The 17,067-nt window shown below is 38.1% G+C and overlaps 1 protein-coding gene across 1 annotated transcript in view; it reads left to right on the plus strand.

The window, feature by feature from the left end:
• Window positions 1–17,067, plus strand: part of MLIP (muscular LMNA interacting protein) — a gene marked incomplete at its 5' end in the record, with an annotated part of 108,496 nt that overhangs the window by 64,882 nt on the left and 26,547 nt on the right. Inside the window, 6 exons of the mRNA XM_080343081.1 lie at window positions 3,440–3,505; window positions 3,588–3,671; window positions 3,767–3,826; window positions 5,107–5,151; window positions 7,945–7,989; window positions 16,463–16,588. Of these exons, the coding sequence (XP_080199207.1) occupies window positions 3,440–3,505; window positions 3,588–3,671; window positions 3,767–3,826; window positions 5,107–5,151; window positions 7,945–7,989; window positions 16,463–16,588 (426 nt within the window). The remainder of the gene's footprint in view (window positions 1–3,439; window positions 3,506–3,587; window positions 3,672–3,766; window positions 3,827–5,106; window positions 5,152–7,944; window positions 7,990–16,462; window positions 16,589–17,067) is intronic.

Raw genomic sequence — 17,067 nt, forward strand, 5'->3', positions numbered from 1 at the left:
TAAAGAGGAAAGGTAGTCAGGTCATTTCAGTATCATCTCCCAGGATCTTCAAGGAATATATTAAAGAAACTCATAGTATACGAAGTTCTGTTATACAGAGGGATTTTTTTTTTTTTTTTGCATATGCTGATGGCTTAGAAAAATATATTAATGAGCAAAATATACAAGACAAATAAGAAGAAACTTCTTGGCTTTTACTCAGCACAGGGTCTTCAGAACACAGTAAGAAGGAAGCTGTGTCAGATTCAGGCTGCAATGTTCATGTTTTCTCCCTCTATTGATGTGCTTCATTGGTGGGTGAAACAATGTTCTATATTTCCTGTATGTTGCCAAGACCTTTGATTCTTCTAACAAAATATTGGAGGTACTGTTTGCACCATTTATCAGTATCCTTTCAGCTCTGATACAGCTTTAGCAATCAGATAGCCTGAGGGAAAAAGGAGGGAAGGATCATAGTCATCACTGACATTAATGGCATATATGCATCACACCCTCAAAGGTGCATTTTGTAAGGAAAAAATTAGTGGTTTAGCAACTGGTTATTTCATCTGAACATTTAAATTCCATCACAAATACATTTTCACTCTCTAAATTGCACTCTTCTTTTAAATAAAAGGTCCCCATTGTTTTTCATATCTATTAAAAATTTTCGAATGCCTAAATGTGAATGTTCCACTTTTGATGTAAGACTGTCAGCATAGGAAGTGAAGCTTGAATGCTGTTGATAGCGCTAATCAGCAACACTGTAGATAACATTAATGCTTTAAATTAATCATAACATTATTGCATGGTAACTTCAGTAATGAGTTCAAAAAGGCTAGTCATACTTTTTAATCTCACATTTTTCTCTATGTTAAAAAACAGGCTTTGCTGGAAAAAAGATTGAGTTGTATTTTCAAAAGTTAACAACACACTTAACAGAAACTATTCATAGAGGTGACAGGGATGCCTAAATGTAGTTCTCTTTGTTTTTCTCTTTCATTGGAGGACTTGGACTGTTAAAATAAAATTATAAAAAAAAAAAAAAAAGGAGAGAGAGAGAGAGAGCAACAATGAAATAAATTACATGGATCACTCTGAAGATTAAAATTTTCCCTCTCCAAAGGTTCAAAAAGGGAAAAGAATGCTGCAGCTTTCTCTAGTATGGTTCCTGCACAATGTCAGTATCCCAGAGGGACTACAGAGCACATAGGTCTTAATGCCGTGCTTACTTGAATTCTTTAGTCAATGAAGGCTACAAAATGCAAAGATAGTTGAGTTCCCAGTTTCTACTGAAACTGATAGATGTTTAATACTTAAATTATCCAGAGTCTTGGTTCTGAACAGACACTTGCAGATGTGGTTGTAGTTCTTCTAGAAATATTCCTTGGTAGCTTTTGGGTAGTTGTTTCTTGATTGCATTCACCCTCTCCCACTGCTCTGATGAAGTGAATATGAAATAGAAACGTGTTTTTTCTTAACAACAACTTTATTATGTTCATTACCCTACTGATTTCTTGGGGGTTTTGAGAAACTTAGCAATCTCTCTGTTCTGAACCCGTGACTGATTAAAACCTATTGTTTTTCCTAGCTTGAATTAAGACTCATTATCTCTGTATACCAGGCTGCTTTGGCATTCCTGGCCCCCACAGATACTGGAATGACTCTTCTACTTCATTTTATCACTTCATTTTATGTTTACTGGGAGGATGTAATCTTGAAGTTGAACCAGGGCCACAGTACTCCAGTGTAGTGCTGAGCCCTTCTTTGCTGAGCCCTCCCCTTCTACAGGATGGTCTGTTGATCTCAGAATTTAGCTGGGTAACACTGATGAAATAGGAGAACTGAGAAAGCCTATGTATCTTCCATCTTTTGTATTGGGAAAAGATTGCATTAATTTCTGTATACCAGAAATAATAATTCCTTTATTTTTTCCTTTTGAACTACAGCTACTTCAAGGTCAACAGGTTTGTCTGACACTGGAGGGGAGGGAAGAAATGTGTTTGGAAAGAAGCTACTCTTAATTTTTGCTTACTGTGCTACCTGACAGAATACGTGGTGTTCCATAAATGTGCTTCTGTGCAGGATCATTTGTGGATGGTATTAAAATAATATTAAAAATTAATTGTCATGAACTTTTCAGTTATGTCTACAGAGATATATGCTGCTAGTAGCTGGGCAACAAGAGAAAAAAAACTGTACTCAGCAAATTAAACTAATAAATAATTACTTAAGGATGTGCTTAATTTCTTTGTTTTAAAGATTCTGCCATTTTTTGTCCCAGCTCCACATATGCCTTCTATTACTGATCTCTGTCTCACTGGGATAAGTCCATTCCCACAGAATCCTGCATGCATGAAAAAGTGCTTTACTGTCATACTCTATTTTGTTTGTTTGTTTGTTTTTGGTTCTGTGTGTTTTTTTGTTGTTGTTGTTGGTTTTTTCCTCCTCTTATTATCATTTATTTTTTTGAATAACTAGCAAAAGGAAACATCAGAAAAAATGTAACGTGTCACATAAAAAATCCACAAACCCTGTGGGTGCCTCCCTCGTAGTCCAGCTTCACACATCAGCAGGCCTCCAGAGTAATTTTTGGTCTCAGCACTGAGTCTATTTGAAAATTGCCTCAAAGCAAAAGGGGTGATGGCAGTGAGAGTGTGCCTCACAGACTGGACAAAGATGAAAAGGGAATTGAGCACTGGAGTTTGACTTTTGAGAGCGTTTTGTGAGTTTCCTCATAAAGCAGAGGGATCTGCTTTATCATCAGCCAACTGATTACCACTATTCTTAAACCTGCTCCAAGTACGAGTGTAGGAAAGTAGGAGGTGTAGCCAAACACAAGAAGCTTGTTTTGGAGAGATTGCATGCCTGTTTAGATGAGCTGTGTTTTCATGTGGTTTCACATATGTTTAGTGCATATTTCGCGTTATACAATTCTGACTTAGGGCTAAGGTTCAAAAATGGTGAGCACCGTTTTTGTTACAATGTGGAATCACCGTCCTCTTTAAACAAGAGGCACTTTTAAAGAAAACAACTACTGGAGGAAAAAGAAGTGCCTCCAACATGCTTGGACCCCCTCCTTGTCTACTGGCTCACAGTTAGTGTTTTTGCCCTGATGGTACCTGCCTGGCAGACCCTGATGCCTCCATGGCACACAGCCATATCCACTGCTAAGTCGGGGGCATTGCCGAAGGAGAAGACAATTTAAACTGGTAGTTTCTGATCTCTAAAAGTAGAGACAGTTCACCTAGCTGCCTCTCTGCAACCCCTTTCCCTCCAATTCAGAATCAGAAGATGGTAACCTGAAGAACCTTACTAGGCTTGTAATTCCTTCTTTTTCCATTCTGACATGGTGAAATGAAAAGTGACACATTTGGAAACACAGGATTGCAAAAAGTGTATGTTTGCTTCATTTTTAAAATTTTCATTCAGTATCACACTGAAATTTTTTGAATTGCAGGCCTTAGAAGAGCCAACGAAGACTGCTAGTGTGACTGAAGGCACTGCTTTGGACACCCATTCAGAGGTAATACTGTTATATCTCTTTCAAATCTCTATTTGAAATAAAAAAGCAAAGGCTAATGGAATGATATCTCCTTGTTTTTCAGATGTGCTCCCCTGCCCAGCTCAGACAACAAACAGAAGAGCTGTGTGCTGTCATTGATCAAGTGCTGCAGGACCCATTGACTATGGTAACCCATCAGTATGTGGGATTGACTTTTTATCTTCCTTTCTTTTTGTCTCTAATCGTTAATAAGTCTGTTCTCTGTTCAAAATAATTTTCCAGCGCCGATGCGAATCTTCGCCAAGTTTTCTGCAGATGAGCACGGAGTCAGATGTTGGCAAGGTAGGTGGAAAAGCCCACTCACACACCAAGGGTTCTTTCCAGGTAGACATTAAGTCAAGCAAAATCACAGTAGAGGCTATGGCAACAGAAAGCTGCAGCTGAGAGATGCAGTGTCAGTAGAAATGCCTGGCAGTTTAAAAGACATGGAAGGACAGAACTGTAGTTCTGGAGTTATATTACAAAAGAAAAGGCTTCAGAGGCTAGGATCCACAAGGAAGAAATCTGACATATCTTGAGAGATATGCATAGTCTCTGGCCATCTCCCAGTTTTTGTCCCATCTATGTGTCCTTACTACAGTGGAGGCAATATTTCTAGCTTCAATGATTGAAAACATATTTCAGATTTTTTTTTTTCTTGTTCATTATTGGTTTTCAAATAACAGGATAATTGAATAAATAAGTAGACTTATTTAGTCTAGTTTAGTGCTGATTTCCTTCTAACCCTAGGCCCTCATAGGAGCAGGATGTCTGCCACATCCATTTGCCCTGGATGACTCAGAAACAGATAGTAAGAGGCATGGATAACTTTCTATACTGGAGTTAAACTTCTGTTTTCCCTAAGTTATAATGATGTGCCTTCTCGGTTTGTTCACAAGGTGGACTAGCCAAGGGAAGAGCATCCTGTACTCAGTTTGCTACAGGTAATTTAAGTTGCTTGTAGTAGCTATAGGAAAGTCAAAATGGCAAAAATCCAACTGGAAATGGGAGGTAAAGGATATTTGGCAAAGGAACACATCAAAAAGTTAATACATTCAAAATATCCTGCACAATATCCAGTTTACCATGCAAAAATAGGGCACAGAACCAGTATTCCTGAGCAGCTAAAGGCTGTGAGCACCTCAGAATGAGAGAGCAAAGTGGTTAAAAAAGGGTAAAAGAGAATCATAGTCAGATGAAGGCAATTTCTTGCAAATGTGAGGACTGAAAAGTACCATTTCAGGTTATTTTGTGAGCAAATGAAACTTAAATTTCATGAGGCAACCACACCTATGGCTATCTAATAATAAGCATTTTGTTATGAGAGTTCTGAGAGATAATTTAAATGCCATCCTCAATAGAAGTGGGAACAATGATTTTGAGCAGTAAAAAATGAAATAATATTTTCCACAATGAATAAAACTTTAATATACCTTATTCTCGTGTATCACATGAATCTTTCTGGAAATCTGAAGTTTTATTGAATTTGAGCAGTTGACAACTTGTCACAATGATTCAAATCTCTTTGAGTTATTCCATAGAGTAACTATTTGCTCTTAACATATCTATTTATTTTGTACAAGGTGTCAACAACACTGCAGAGAGCAGCTGGACGTGAAACCAGATATGTAAGTACTTTTATAACTAATCTACATTTTGCATGAAGAAATGTCTAATTGGTCTGCTCTTGACAGAATACTGGGTGAGTCTGCACAGGCACCTACTCATGACTTAAGAAGTTGACTAGTACAGAGAAACGAGTATGTTAAAGAACTGCTAATTGAGACCTGGGATGTCTTTCCCCTGCTGTAAATCCACCATGGCCAGAATCTCTTCAGTGCAGTGTCTACTGATAGTTTTGCCTGTGTGAATGTGATGTTAAAATTAATTAATTCACATATTTCTTTGTTGTTGTTTGCTTTGAACATGGGGCAGGAGCTCAGGTATTTGGCAAACAGATTGTTAGAGGTGCTGAAGGGTCCATTTGGTTGTACTCAGTCTGCACTGTAGGGGATTTGCTTTGATAGAAGTCCTTCAGTTCTTACCTATCCATCAGAATTTGGGGTTGACCCAAACTTTTCTTTTCCAAGGTGTAGAGCTGGCTGAAAACCCTTAGATGAATAGAAACTGTTTTGTTACATATATGCATGTGCCAACATAAAAAGAAAATCTCTATGTTGAATAATCTGTTCAATTATTGAAACATTAAACCAGATTAACATTAGAATTCTTACTAGCACACACAGTTACTGCAGGTTCCATATTTAACTTACGACTCATCTAGTCATGTGGTGAGAAATCTCTGCTTACTATTCATCATTCAGCATTTCTATTGAACCTCAAATCAAAGCAGTGCTGGCAAAGCAATAGAGGACTTCCAGTTTCATGCCAACAGAATGTTTGAATGATCAATTCAATTTCACTTTTTGAATGTGGAGACATGCAGATTTTATTGCATACTGTAATTTTTACTTGACAGATTGTGCTGGCTCATACTAATTAGAAAGGATATTGGAAGAGAGCTTTTTAATGAAACAGAAGAGTGTTTCAGAGGCAGTCTGTGAGAATAGAGTATATCTAATATCACTCCAGTGCAGATCTCTAGCTCCTAGAATTATGACTGTCAAATACCATAAATTCAGAAATGCAACTTATACACATATGGATACAGTTAGGTTTTCTTTACTGGCATAGAAAATCATCCTTCTAAATCCTTCCTTACCAGTCTCTCCTGGAACTTTCTGGATAAATGAAACAAATAAATATTTAAAAATATGTTTGTGAATACACATGAAACTGAGAAGTGAAAAAATGAGGGAATGTGAAGCAGCTAAAAATGCACACAGACATGCACTAATAAGTAGTGCTTTTCTTCATCTATGGTCTGCTGTGCTTATACACATTTCAGGTAACCCCTTTGAAATGAGATTTACTCTTCAATTGCATCACTGAAGTGAGAAAATTTAATTCCAGCAGTTTGTATCTGTAGATCATTCTGAAGTGCCTTGGTGTCTCTAAGCTCAACATGAGGCTGGTCATCACACTTGCTTTGAAGGATAGAAGAGAGCTCCTAGTATAAAAGTAACCACTAGTAAAACCTCTAGTTTACTCTGCCAGTGGCACACAATGTACTTCTTGTAGATTTAGTGCTAAACTACAGCTGTCGCTGTGTGGGCGGGAAGGTTTCCTCCACCAGAGGCTGTGTTCAGAGATGTGAGTGCTCTCAGTGAGGAGCACAGTCCTCTACCATGACTCATGTTGATGTTCTCACCACTGATAGAGGAGTAGGACCAACAGGTCCAGGAAGTCATTAAACATCTCTGTTTAACACTTGGGAGACCATATCTGGAGTCCTGTGATCAAACCTCTGCAAGGTCTTTGCCATGGAAGGACAAGGGAAGAGTATGGTCTTCCATCTCCAAATGTGCTGAAAACTGTTTTTTTTGCTTGAAACTGTAAGAAGAAATAGTCGAGTCAATGAAAATCCAAGTGTAGTGGTCTTTCTACAGAGGGTGCAGGCTGTAACGGCAGTCTTATACTATAGCTATAGCATCTATCCATTGTATCTAGTACCCTTTTTACCACCATACAGAAGAATATTCACATTTTAGAGTCTCAAGGCCTGCAAATCACATCTATTTTACATCAATGAAGGTTATGTTATTTGTACAGAATCAGTGTGTTATCCAGAGGAAGTCTTAAAGAGTTTGAAGTAGCTGATAACCAGAAATCCTGGACTTTGCCACAGTGTGGGCAAAAAAACATGTGGCATGTGATTATTTCACATAGAAACACAAATACTTTACATTTAGCACATTTACCATTGATTTTGAAAACAAGGCTTCTGCTGTTTAGTGTATACTCAGAAAAAATGTAATACTTGAGTAGGATTGTTCTGGTTTTCATAATGTGGAGTCAGAAGGATGAGAAGGTTGGACTAATCTCTCCATAGAATTGTTAGTTTTAATAACATTGATGCTGCAAATTAACTGACACAAGCAGATTTAGAAAAGTCAGGATTTCAATATCAGATCAAGATGTAAATTGAAATGTTGGTGCACTTAGAAAAAAGTATCCCTAAACCTTTAACAACAGGCATTCATATTTAATTATACCTAGAGACAAAATGGAAAAGACAATCTTTTAACTTACCAATTGGACATCACTACATCAGTGGTAAAAGCTTCTGTAGTTAAGCATACTACTGTCCATGGATTTTTTCCTTCTCCTAAAACAGGACTCAGAAAAATACAAGTGAAATGTCAAATGCGAATGCCTTATTTTGTCATTCAGGAACCATTAACAGTGAAACAGTGAAATATCATCAGTAAAAAACCTTATCCTTTTGGATTTTTCTTCTGTCATGACTATAATAACTATGATGTTGTATGTAATACTGTATATATTTATGTTTTTTGCAGGCCAACCTTTACAAATCAGCACCTATGATGACAGAGAGTCAGCTGGTAGGTAATGCACAGCTGTGCTATGCTGCTTTTCAAAATTTGCATAAGCACAAAATCTAAAGTAATCATTATTTACTTTATTAGACTCTGAAAGAAGTTTCAGTCAACATCCTCCTACAAAGCTGTATTGCTTCTACAGAGCTACATTGCTTCCTTCTGTACTGAATACACACCTGGTTTAAGTAACTGTAAATTGTGACACTACTTGTAAATGCATGGACCAAATGACAAACTAGAGTCTTGCTGAATCTTGAGATATATGACAACTGGAGAGTCTATTGCTAGTTCTTGGACCCTTTCAATTTCTACAATTTTATTTATATCAAAAAATGTTCTGGCATCTATTTTCTTCTTACACACTGGTTTAAATCAAAGATGGCTTAACAAGCGAAAAACAAGGGTAAAAAGCAAATAAAGAAAGGGAGATTATGCGCTAGATGTTCATTTTAGCTCTGCCCACAATTAAATGCTGTTGAAGTCAAACTTTCTGAAGAAGAGTCAGGAGAGAGGTCATGGAGCCTATCCAGGTGTCAGTGACCACTGGTGAATACTTAGGGAAAAAATGAGGTGTGGATGAGAGTTCTCCCCCACTGTATTTCAGCTAATGGAACTTTAGGGACTTCTTGAATCAATTTCTAATGTTTAGTAATCTTTTGCCACTTCCTTTTTCATTATTTTTTCCAGTTGCTTATTGAATCTTGTTATGCTTTGGTCTCTATAACATTCTGTAGCAACAGAGTTTATTTTAAAATAATACATTGTGTGAAATAGTACTTTATTTCCTTGTTTTAAACCTAAAGCTTGACCTCAGTTCTAGCGCTGAAACAGTAAATCATTTTTCTTTCTTCACTTTCTAAATAATACTAAAGATTTCCTGGATATTAACTGTAATACCCTATCAGTCCACTCTTTTTCATACAGAAAAGTCAAAATTGCTTAATCAGTCTTTGAGATTTATGGATATCATCCCATATCTTTACGTAACCTTGTTGCCCTTTACTATATCCTTTTTAGGCTTTTGGTTTTGAGATTAGGAGACTAAAACCACAAACTGCTCTTGTCTAGCTCTGAACACAGCACTTCCTATTTACATGATGATGTGATAGGGTTCTTTATTGATATTTCTTTCTTAGCAATTCCTAGTAGTTTATTTAGTTCTTGTCTTGAGCAGTAAGCCAATGTTTGTAAACAATGGTGTGCAATAAATCCAAGATACATTTCCTGAGTAGTGACAGCTAGTGTCTGAGCTAACTTGTTCAACAGTGAATGAATAAATCTAGGATGCAGTTTAGTTTTTCTCTGTGAAATGTATCAATGTTGAATTAATTTAAGTCTCAACTGCCTTTTTATAATTCATTCACTCAGTGTCGTAAGATCTATCTGCAACTCTTTGCACTGATATTTTGTTTTTACTACCCTGAATGACTCAGTATTACCAGCCAACTTCATCACGTTACTAGCCACTTTTTTCTAATTGATGAAAATCCATAATATGAAGCCCAGATTCAAGAGCACACCTCTGAGGAACTCTGTGACTTCCTCCACTGTGAAATTTGAACATTCATTCCAACCTTTTCCTTCCTATCTTTTAACTGATCCGTAAGAAATATTCGCTTTTACTCTGTAGCAGTTTCATTTCCTTAGTAGACCCTGCTGAAAGACCTTCACCAAAGGTCTTTGGAAATCCGTGTGCAGCAGGGCTGCATGTCCACTGAACTTTATAATCTGTGATGCAACCTCATTTTCTTATCCCTGGTCATGCATTTAGGGAGCTGGTGGGAAGAAAAAAACCAAACACTGAGCCTCACGTAAGATGGTCTGTTTATTCCTACTTGGTTTCATCTAATGAGTGCTCCTAGGTGCCAAAAGATTCTCATATTGCTAGTTTAAACATAACCTTCATCTGCTGTTTCAGTCAGCTTTCTTGCATCCTTGACTCTTAAATAACTGTACAAGATTTATCAGGCCCTTTCAAAAGCCATTCCCTATTATTTGTCTGTATGTATACTAAATATGTTCTTTAGTATATCTTTTCCTACTACTTTGCACAGTTTGAAATGTGACACATGGTGATTTGTGATTCCTGGTGCCCTTTAGGATCCTGTAGTAAAACCTGCCCCATAGTTGGTCAGTTCTCATTCTTCTGGTGCTGATCATGTCTGAAGGAGTAAATTAAATACTACATTTCGTAGTGTGGCAATTTCATCCTGGAATTGCTTTATACTTTTATTTACTCCTTGTGCTTCATCTGCTCATTTTATTGTTTCGTTCTCAAACCTGTCTTGTTAACACTGAACTCGAGAAAGTTCCTCCAGATTGTTCCTTTGCTGAACTTAGAACTGCCCTCAATCTTCCTGTAAGTAAAGCTGAAGTGAGGAATTAATTTTCAGTCCTGTTCTCTTCATGCATCTTTTTCATGTCTTCGATATATCCACCAGTTTCATAGACTTCTAGTTGTAAGGGGGTTTAGCAAGTTTATTTTTCTCAAAGTTTTCCTTGGCCTAATATATGACATTTTTTTATTGTGGGCTAGATTTTTTTTCCACTGTACGATATTTGAATAGAAATTTGTGTCTTTGGAGACCTTTCTTCTTATTCCCTTTTTTTTTTTTTTTTTTTTTTTTTCCATTTCTTTGCACTGTTCTTTGAACATCACAGAATTTATTGATCTCTTAAATCCTTTTTGTAAGCTGATGCACAGCTTTTCTGAAATGTTACTGTCTTAAGAAGTATTCGGGTCACTTATAACCATTTCATCCTTCTGGTAGCTCCTTTGATTTTTTTCCTCTTTTTTATAGCTACTTTAATTATTTAACTATCTATTTTATTTCACTTGTTTCAAGTTGCATTCACAACAGTGGAATTCTTTTGCATGTTTTTTTTCCTACAGCAAGACTGTCTCTGAGCACACTGTGATCTCTATTCATGAATAATTCAATAATTCTTCAGTAGTAACATTTTGACTTAGCAATTTTGCAGGATTTATGATTCAGCTAATTACTTTTTCTCTTGTGGCATCTCTGACTAACTACACGAGACTGATTATTTATGGTGACCAGATATGTTGTCTCTGTCTCTATACCTCTCAACTATGTGACTTTTATCCAATGGATAGGTGAAGCATTGGGCATGCCACTGTGACTCTCATCAACAGATTTTCTACTCTTTCAAAAGATGACTATGAATGACTCATGATAACAAAGTGCAAAGCCATACCCAGCACACCAATACCACACACAATGTTGCCATTATCATTAACGATAAGCAAATAAGGCAAAATTCACATGGGACCGGTCTTGCTTAACTTGGTAGCATTTTCCTAAGTTCATTTGGTTCACACATTTTGAGGTTGCAACAGTAATTCATGGTTTTCATGTGGAAGGATTTATCAAAAGGTAATAAGAATAGAGTGGGAAGGGACTCATAGATTAGAACAAATACATAATGATGATTCTGTATTTTGTGAGCAAGTTTAAATGATAGTAACAGAAACAACACAGTGCAGTTTGTTGTGTGAAAAAGATTGTGGATAGGAGTTGTAGGGACTCAAGGCTAGACAGAAGATGAGTTCAAGCATTTGAAGAAAGAAAAGCATTAGAGAAAAATAGATAACAATCCTCATGGTCTGGGCCAGGAGTTGAAACTGGAGTGTTCTAATTAATATCTAGACATATTTTTTGCGGCTTTTTTGTTCTAGAATATTTTTGTTGTGACTTGGCAGCTTGAATTATTTTTTTTCTCTGATTCATTAATTTTGAAGCAAACATATTACTGAGGTTCCTGTATTTCCCATGTTTAATGCTGTTGAGCCCAAGGCTCTATGAAATAAATTAAACCATGTTTGAGAATATGACACCTCAAGAATTACGGTGTGATTGATTTAAAGTCAAATAGTAGTAAATTCAGCATCTTTTAAGACCCATTTCAGGTCAGAATGGCATAAAATATAGCAGTTGTCAGGTCAAACACAAAATCAGGGGTTATGGGTACATCTGTCCACCTAAAATGATTTCATGGTCTTTGAGTACTAATGAATGGCTTCTGGAAGGCAGTCCTTGCCATGGCTCTATGCCCGTAATTTCTCAAGCACCAAATTGCAGTGCTGCTGAGGAAAATGTGAGTGAAGGAAACTTAAATGCGCTGAAAGAGTTGCCTAAAGAAACAGAAGGATGGAGAGAGGGAAGCAGAAAGCAGTGCCAGTGCTAAGGGCTTGGTCTTACTCCCCTCCCTGCCACCAGCCTGGGCAGCAAGCAGTGCCTGGGCAAACCTACTCCCTTTTCTGCTCCCAAACTTGAAACCTTGCTTTTCTGCTGGTCCCAGAGCAGCATCAGAGGTGAGTGCCTCCTCCAGGCTGCTCTCACTGGTCTGTCCCTTTTATGCAGCTGTTGTGAAAAAGACACATCTGTGTACCGTGAGTTGAAAAGGACTAAATACATTCATTTTAGTCTTGGCTTAGTTTAGCACAGAGCCAGTGGAAATCATAATACAGCATAGTATCAGACGTGTGATTGAAAATTCAGATCTTTCCTGAAATGCGAATATTTCAGTATGAACAAAAGACAATTTGAATTTCAAACAGGTGACTGTTATTGTTGTCTGTACTCTGGTGCAAGACCTGCTGCTGCTTCAGCATGGAGATGGAGAAAATAATCATCTTTCCTTTCTAGGCTTTTCAGTGAGTTCAATGATTTACTATTTAGCTGGAGGAAGAGGAAATCCTTTTAACCACAGTTATATGCCTTCACACCTTCAAATGTATGAAAGAAGAACTTCATTGTAGACTGATACGCTGCCTGGAATGCTTTATTGTGTTTTTCCAACTGTAAGGCCTCTATAACGGAAAATAAACTAATATATTCAGTAACACTTTTCCCTTTGTGAAGACTAATTTGTGGCAGAAAATAAATAGAAGGGGAATATTTTAGGATGATTCACAGTTCAACTAGACAAGCGCTCTATGCTTGTATTATTAGGTCAACAGCATCTTTTTGCTGACAGTGGAAGCTGCACTGCTGCTTCATGACAAGGGAGCCAGTTCCTCACTATCTGAAAGCAGGTGCTTTCTACCATTTAGAGACTCTTTAGGTGATTCTGGCTTCTCAGTGCTGACAGAAGGTGACTGCATTGGCTGGGCTGGGCTGTGTTGCAAACTTGCCCCATCTGCCTCAGGATCCCTTTCCCCAAAACTGATGAGTTTATTGGAAAGGACCAGGAATGGTTCCTCTCTATGAGGGAATTCTTTAGTTACCCCATTTGAAGCAGAAGTATTCAAAGACTGCAGGAGACTGTTTATACTTAAAAGTTGGATAAAAAGGCTATGCAGGCAAAAAACTCAGTGCTTGCTGTTCGTCAAATGAAGTCTGATGGACTCAGAGCAGAAAGGAAAGAAAGAAGGCAGCTAACTCTTCTATCCCAAGGCTAGCTCTGCTGTTTTGTTGTATATTTTTGTCTAATCATGTCATATTTTTGTTAGTCATTTGTCTGATTATCTCAGAGGCAGGCTGCTTAGAAACAGCATGGCATCAATAACATATTGAAAAAGCCAAGTCTTTGTTAAACATTCAGAGGTAACTTTCTGGCTTACAGGACAGCTGTTCAGGTATCCAGAATGACTTATTGTCTGTGTAGTGATGCAGAGCAATGCAAAGAGTGGTTGCCGTCATTGCTAGGTATCAGATAAAGGTCTGGCCATACATAGTTTGGAGATCTCTGAATACTCTAGATAAGAGGAAGTGACAGTGACTTGGATAGGAGAAAAAATGGACTCAGAGGATTTTAGGCCTCTGTTGAGAGGAACAGGATTGCAACTAGGACCTAGCTCACCAGTTTCAGCAAGATCTCAGGGACAATCAGTATCATAATAACAGTTCAGTTTTCTGACTTTTGAGGCAAATATCATGCAAGCCTCATTTCCATAAAGCCAAAACACCTTCTGCCACTGAAGAAGAGTGGCCATGTCCATAACATCTATTGAGAGGCACCCTGGCCCAGACTATTCTCCTATTTCTGATTGTGTGCTTGCTGACTTGGGTCGAAACCATGCCAGGGAGCATCCTGACACTGAATCCATACAATTGATTGTGAGTCAGCTCTGGAGCTTGTGTCTTGACCCTGTATAATTTGCTAATAGGGCCGTAGCTATATGATGATAACCCATGGCTACCATAACATTTTTCAGTGCTATTGTGGGAAAATGAACACTTTCCTTGGGAAAACTAAGTCTTAGCTCATTTCTCAGCAGTGTCAGTTGTGCCACCTGCTATCAAAGGAAGAGTTCAAGTTTTTAGTTTTGGATCAAAGATTTTATATTGCTTGTCAGGGAGCTAATAAAGTATTTCAAATTCTGTTTGCTGGCTGATATCTGTCATTCTGTTAGCAGAGTCAAACATAAACATATGACTCAGTTAGCATTTGAGTGCATGATGTTTAGAAAAAGCTTCCTTAAAAGCATTTCCACAGTGTGCTTTTGAAAGAATCTTCTTACATAATGTGAATAGCATATCCTTGATGATTTCAGGTACCTCAATGGTCTTTTAATAGCATGGTTACATGGTATGGAGGAGTGTTAGAAGGCCACAGGTCCTTTATTTGCATAATGATGACTTGATAACAACTGCGGTTTTATTTTTGTATTTACCTTACTGTTGAAAGCCAAGAGTCTTTCACTTTTACAAACTCTTCTCAGAAATCTCATAGAGGAAGATAAGTATTTTATGGTGGATCCTAAACGAAATAATCATGAACTATGGACTATAAATTTACTAAATGAACATTGCATCTTTCACTAAGTTGACCTTTGTAATGAAAATGTTTTTACTGCAACTTAGCAGTTATTACTCTTTAAAAAAAAATAATACCACCTCATGGCTGATTTTTTGCTTTCAGTTGAATATATTTTTTCTTATTTGATGAGGCAGATGAACGGGCCCTGACCTATGGAAAGGAGGGAGGGGATAAAACACAAAGCTAAGGGAAGATGTTTTGCTGCCTTGGCCTTGCTCTTCCCAGGTGCCTTGTGCTCCTTCCCTGCCTCTGCCACCTCCACCTCAGCCCCTGGGCACTGCTCTGTCCTTTCCTGGGCCAGAGGCAGAAGCACAAGACATGGGAATATCTCCTGCCTCCTGCACTCTCCCCTCTGATGAGCACCCATTTTGCCCTGTCCTTGCTGTGTGCTTGCTGATTTTAATTTTAGTTGATGTGAAAATGTAAACGGCAATCTCAGCTGCATCATTTTAAGCTTACTTTTGCAGTAAGCTGCTCTGTTTTTTCCAGAAAGACTGCTTAAGTGTACTGCTCTTGTAAATAGGCAGCACGGTGTTATTAAATGTACACAGTCTAAATCTTATAAATAAATCTAGTGGTGAATCAAGTTTATTCTCTGCATTTTTATACCCTGCTGGGTACTGAGGCTGGTGAGCTGTGACAGCAGCTATTTCTCAGTCCCGGCCGGGCAAGCTGCCCCTCTGGGCTGCACTGGCAGGAGCAGCTCAGCAGCAGTGCTGTTGTCTGTACCAGTTGTGACGATGACTGCCCATTTGCTGTGGGGTAGCTGTAACAGGATATAATATAATTGACTTATTTCAAAGTTTGAATCCAATCGCAGACCCCTCCAGGACTTCAGTGCTTACCCAGTTCCAATGAGGATGTACACTTTTTTTCTTCCTTTGCTTACTTAATAAGTTGTCTATTTTAATATTATCTTCTAGTCTCCGTTTAGAGTTCATCCCACAATCCATCATGTCAGACTTTACTATAAGAATTCTGAAAATCACAGATCTGCTAAACTGACCAATTAATAGTCAATTATTTGGTTGACTGGTAGCTAACCAAGACATTTTTTCTTGATTAAATAATCCAATTTGTCTGAAATGGGAGGTATCACATATCTATGATGATTAAATTATCCAAAACTGTACTTTACCAAGTGAAGCCTTAAAGACACTGTCAAAATCCAACATGTAATCACTGGCATTTTTCCCCAGAAGTACTTTCCTCTAATGTGTTGTTGCCTGGGTCCAAGTTAACAGCATCACATGTTGCCTTTCCTTGTTTCACAGTTAGTGTTTTGAGGATCCAGGGAGGATTTTGCAGCATGAAAGCAGACATGTGCCTGTGCATAAAGTGTGACTTCTTGTTCTTATCAAGATGCAGCTGAACAGCTAGCAAAGGCAGCCAGCAAATCCCACAAACCATAGTCTGACACCCCAGCATCTATTTTTGTGTTAGTAACAAATAAATGTCAGTGATGAGGTTCTGTGCTTAAAAACAGCTCTTACCATTTCTGTCCACAATCTTTACTAAAAGTAGGCCAGGCAGCATGAATAATTTTGGTGGTGAAGCGTTATTAATAATTTTTAAAAAAATCTAGTCAGTGTAGCCCCACTGGAATTGACTTGTCTAATAAATATTCTGTAAATTATAAAGTATTTTATTTTTCTTTGATCTCTTTCTCCTGGGTGTGCTATGGGTCTAGACAAAACCTGGTGTCATTCGTCCTGTGCTGGTGAAAGCGAAGAGTGCACAGCAAAAGGAGGAGCCCTACCAACCCAATCCTTTTAAAAAGTACCTTGAAGAAATCAGTGATCAAGATACTGAGCAGGTGAGTAACTCTCACTCTAAAGGATTTTTTAGCCTCAGCTAGATGGGCAGCTGGGTTTTCTACAGGGGTATGTTTTTTGGTGATCTAAAAATCTGTAAGTTGAGGAGAGGACCTTTTAATGATGTATGTAGGAAACACTGTCCAAAAGAAAGTAGAAATCCTGTGCTGTCCTGTCAAGCAGGTGTCTGCATCAGATCTACTAGAAAGTGCTTCCTCCATTTGGGGTCCAGACCTTGATCCTCTTTAAAAAGAAATCAGGACTGCAAGGACTGGGCAAAGTTCATTCTTCCCTCCCCAAGGGAGACTGCAGAGAACTACAGTGATTTTCCCTGTCACTCCTCAGTGTGTAGCTCCCCCAGGTCTGTATTCAGTTGCCTCCACAGCTTGAGGGGACAGCTCTTCTGCCACATGGGAGGGGCATTAATGGGCAGCCCATGGGGCAGCCAAAGTGCTGTCTTCTCCCAAAGAACTCTGCATAA

This window comes from Nesoenas mayeri, assembly GCF_963082525.1.
Source record: "Nesoenas mayeri genome assembly, chromosome: 3".
Classification (NCBI taxonomy): Eukaryota; Metazoa; Chordata; class Aves; order Columbiformes; family Columbidae; genus Nesoenas; species Nesoenas mayeri.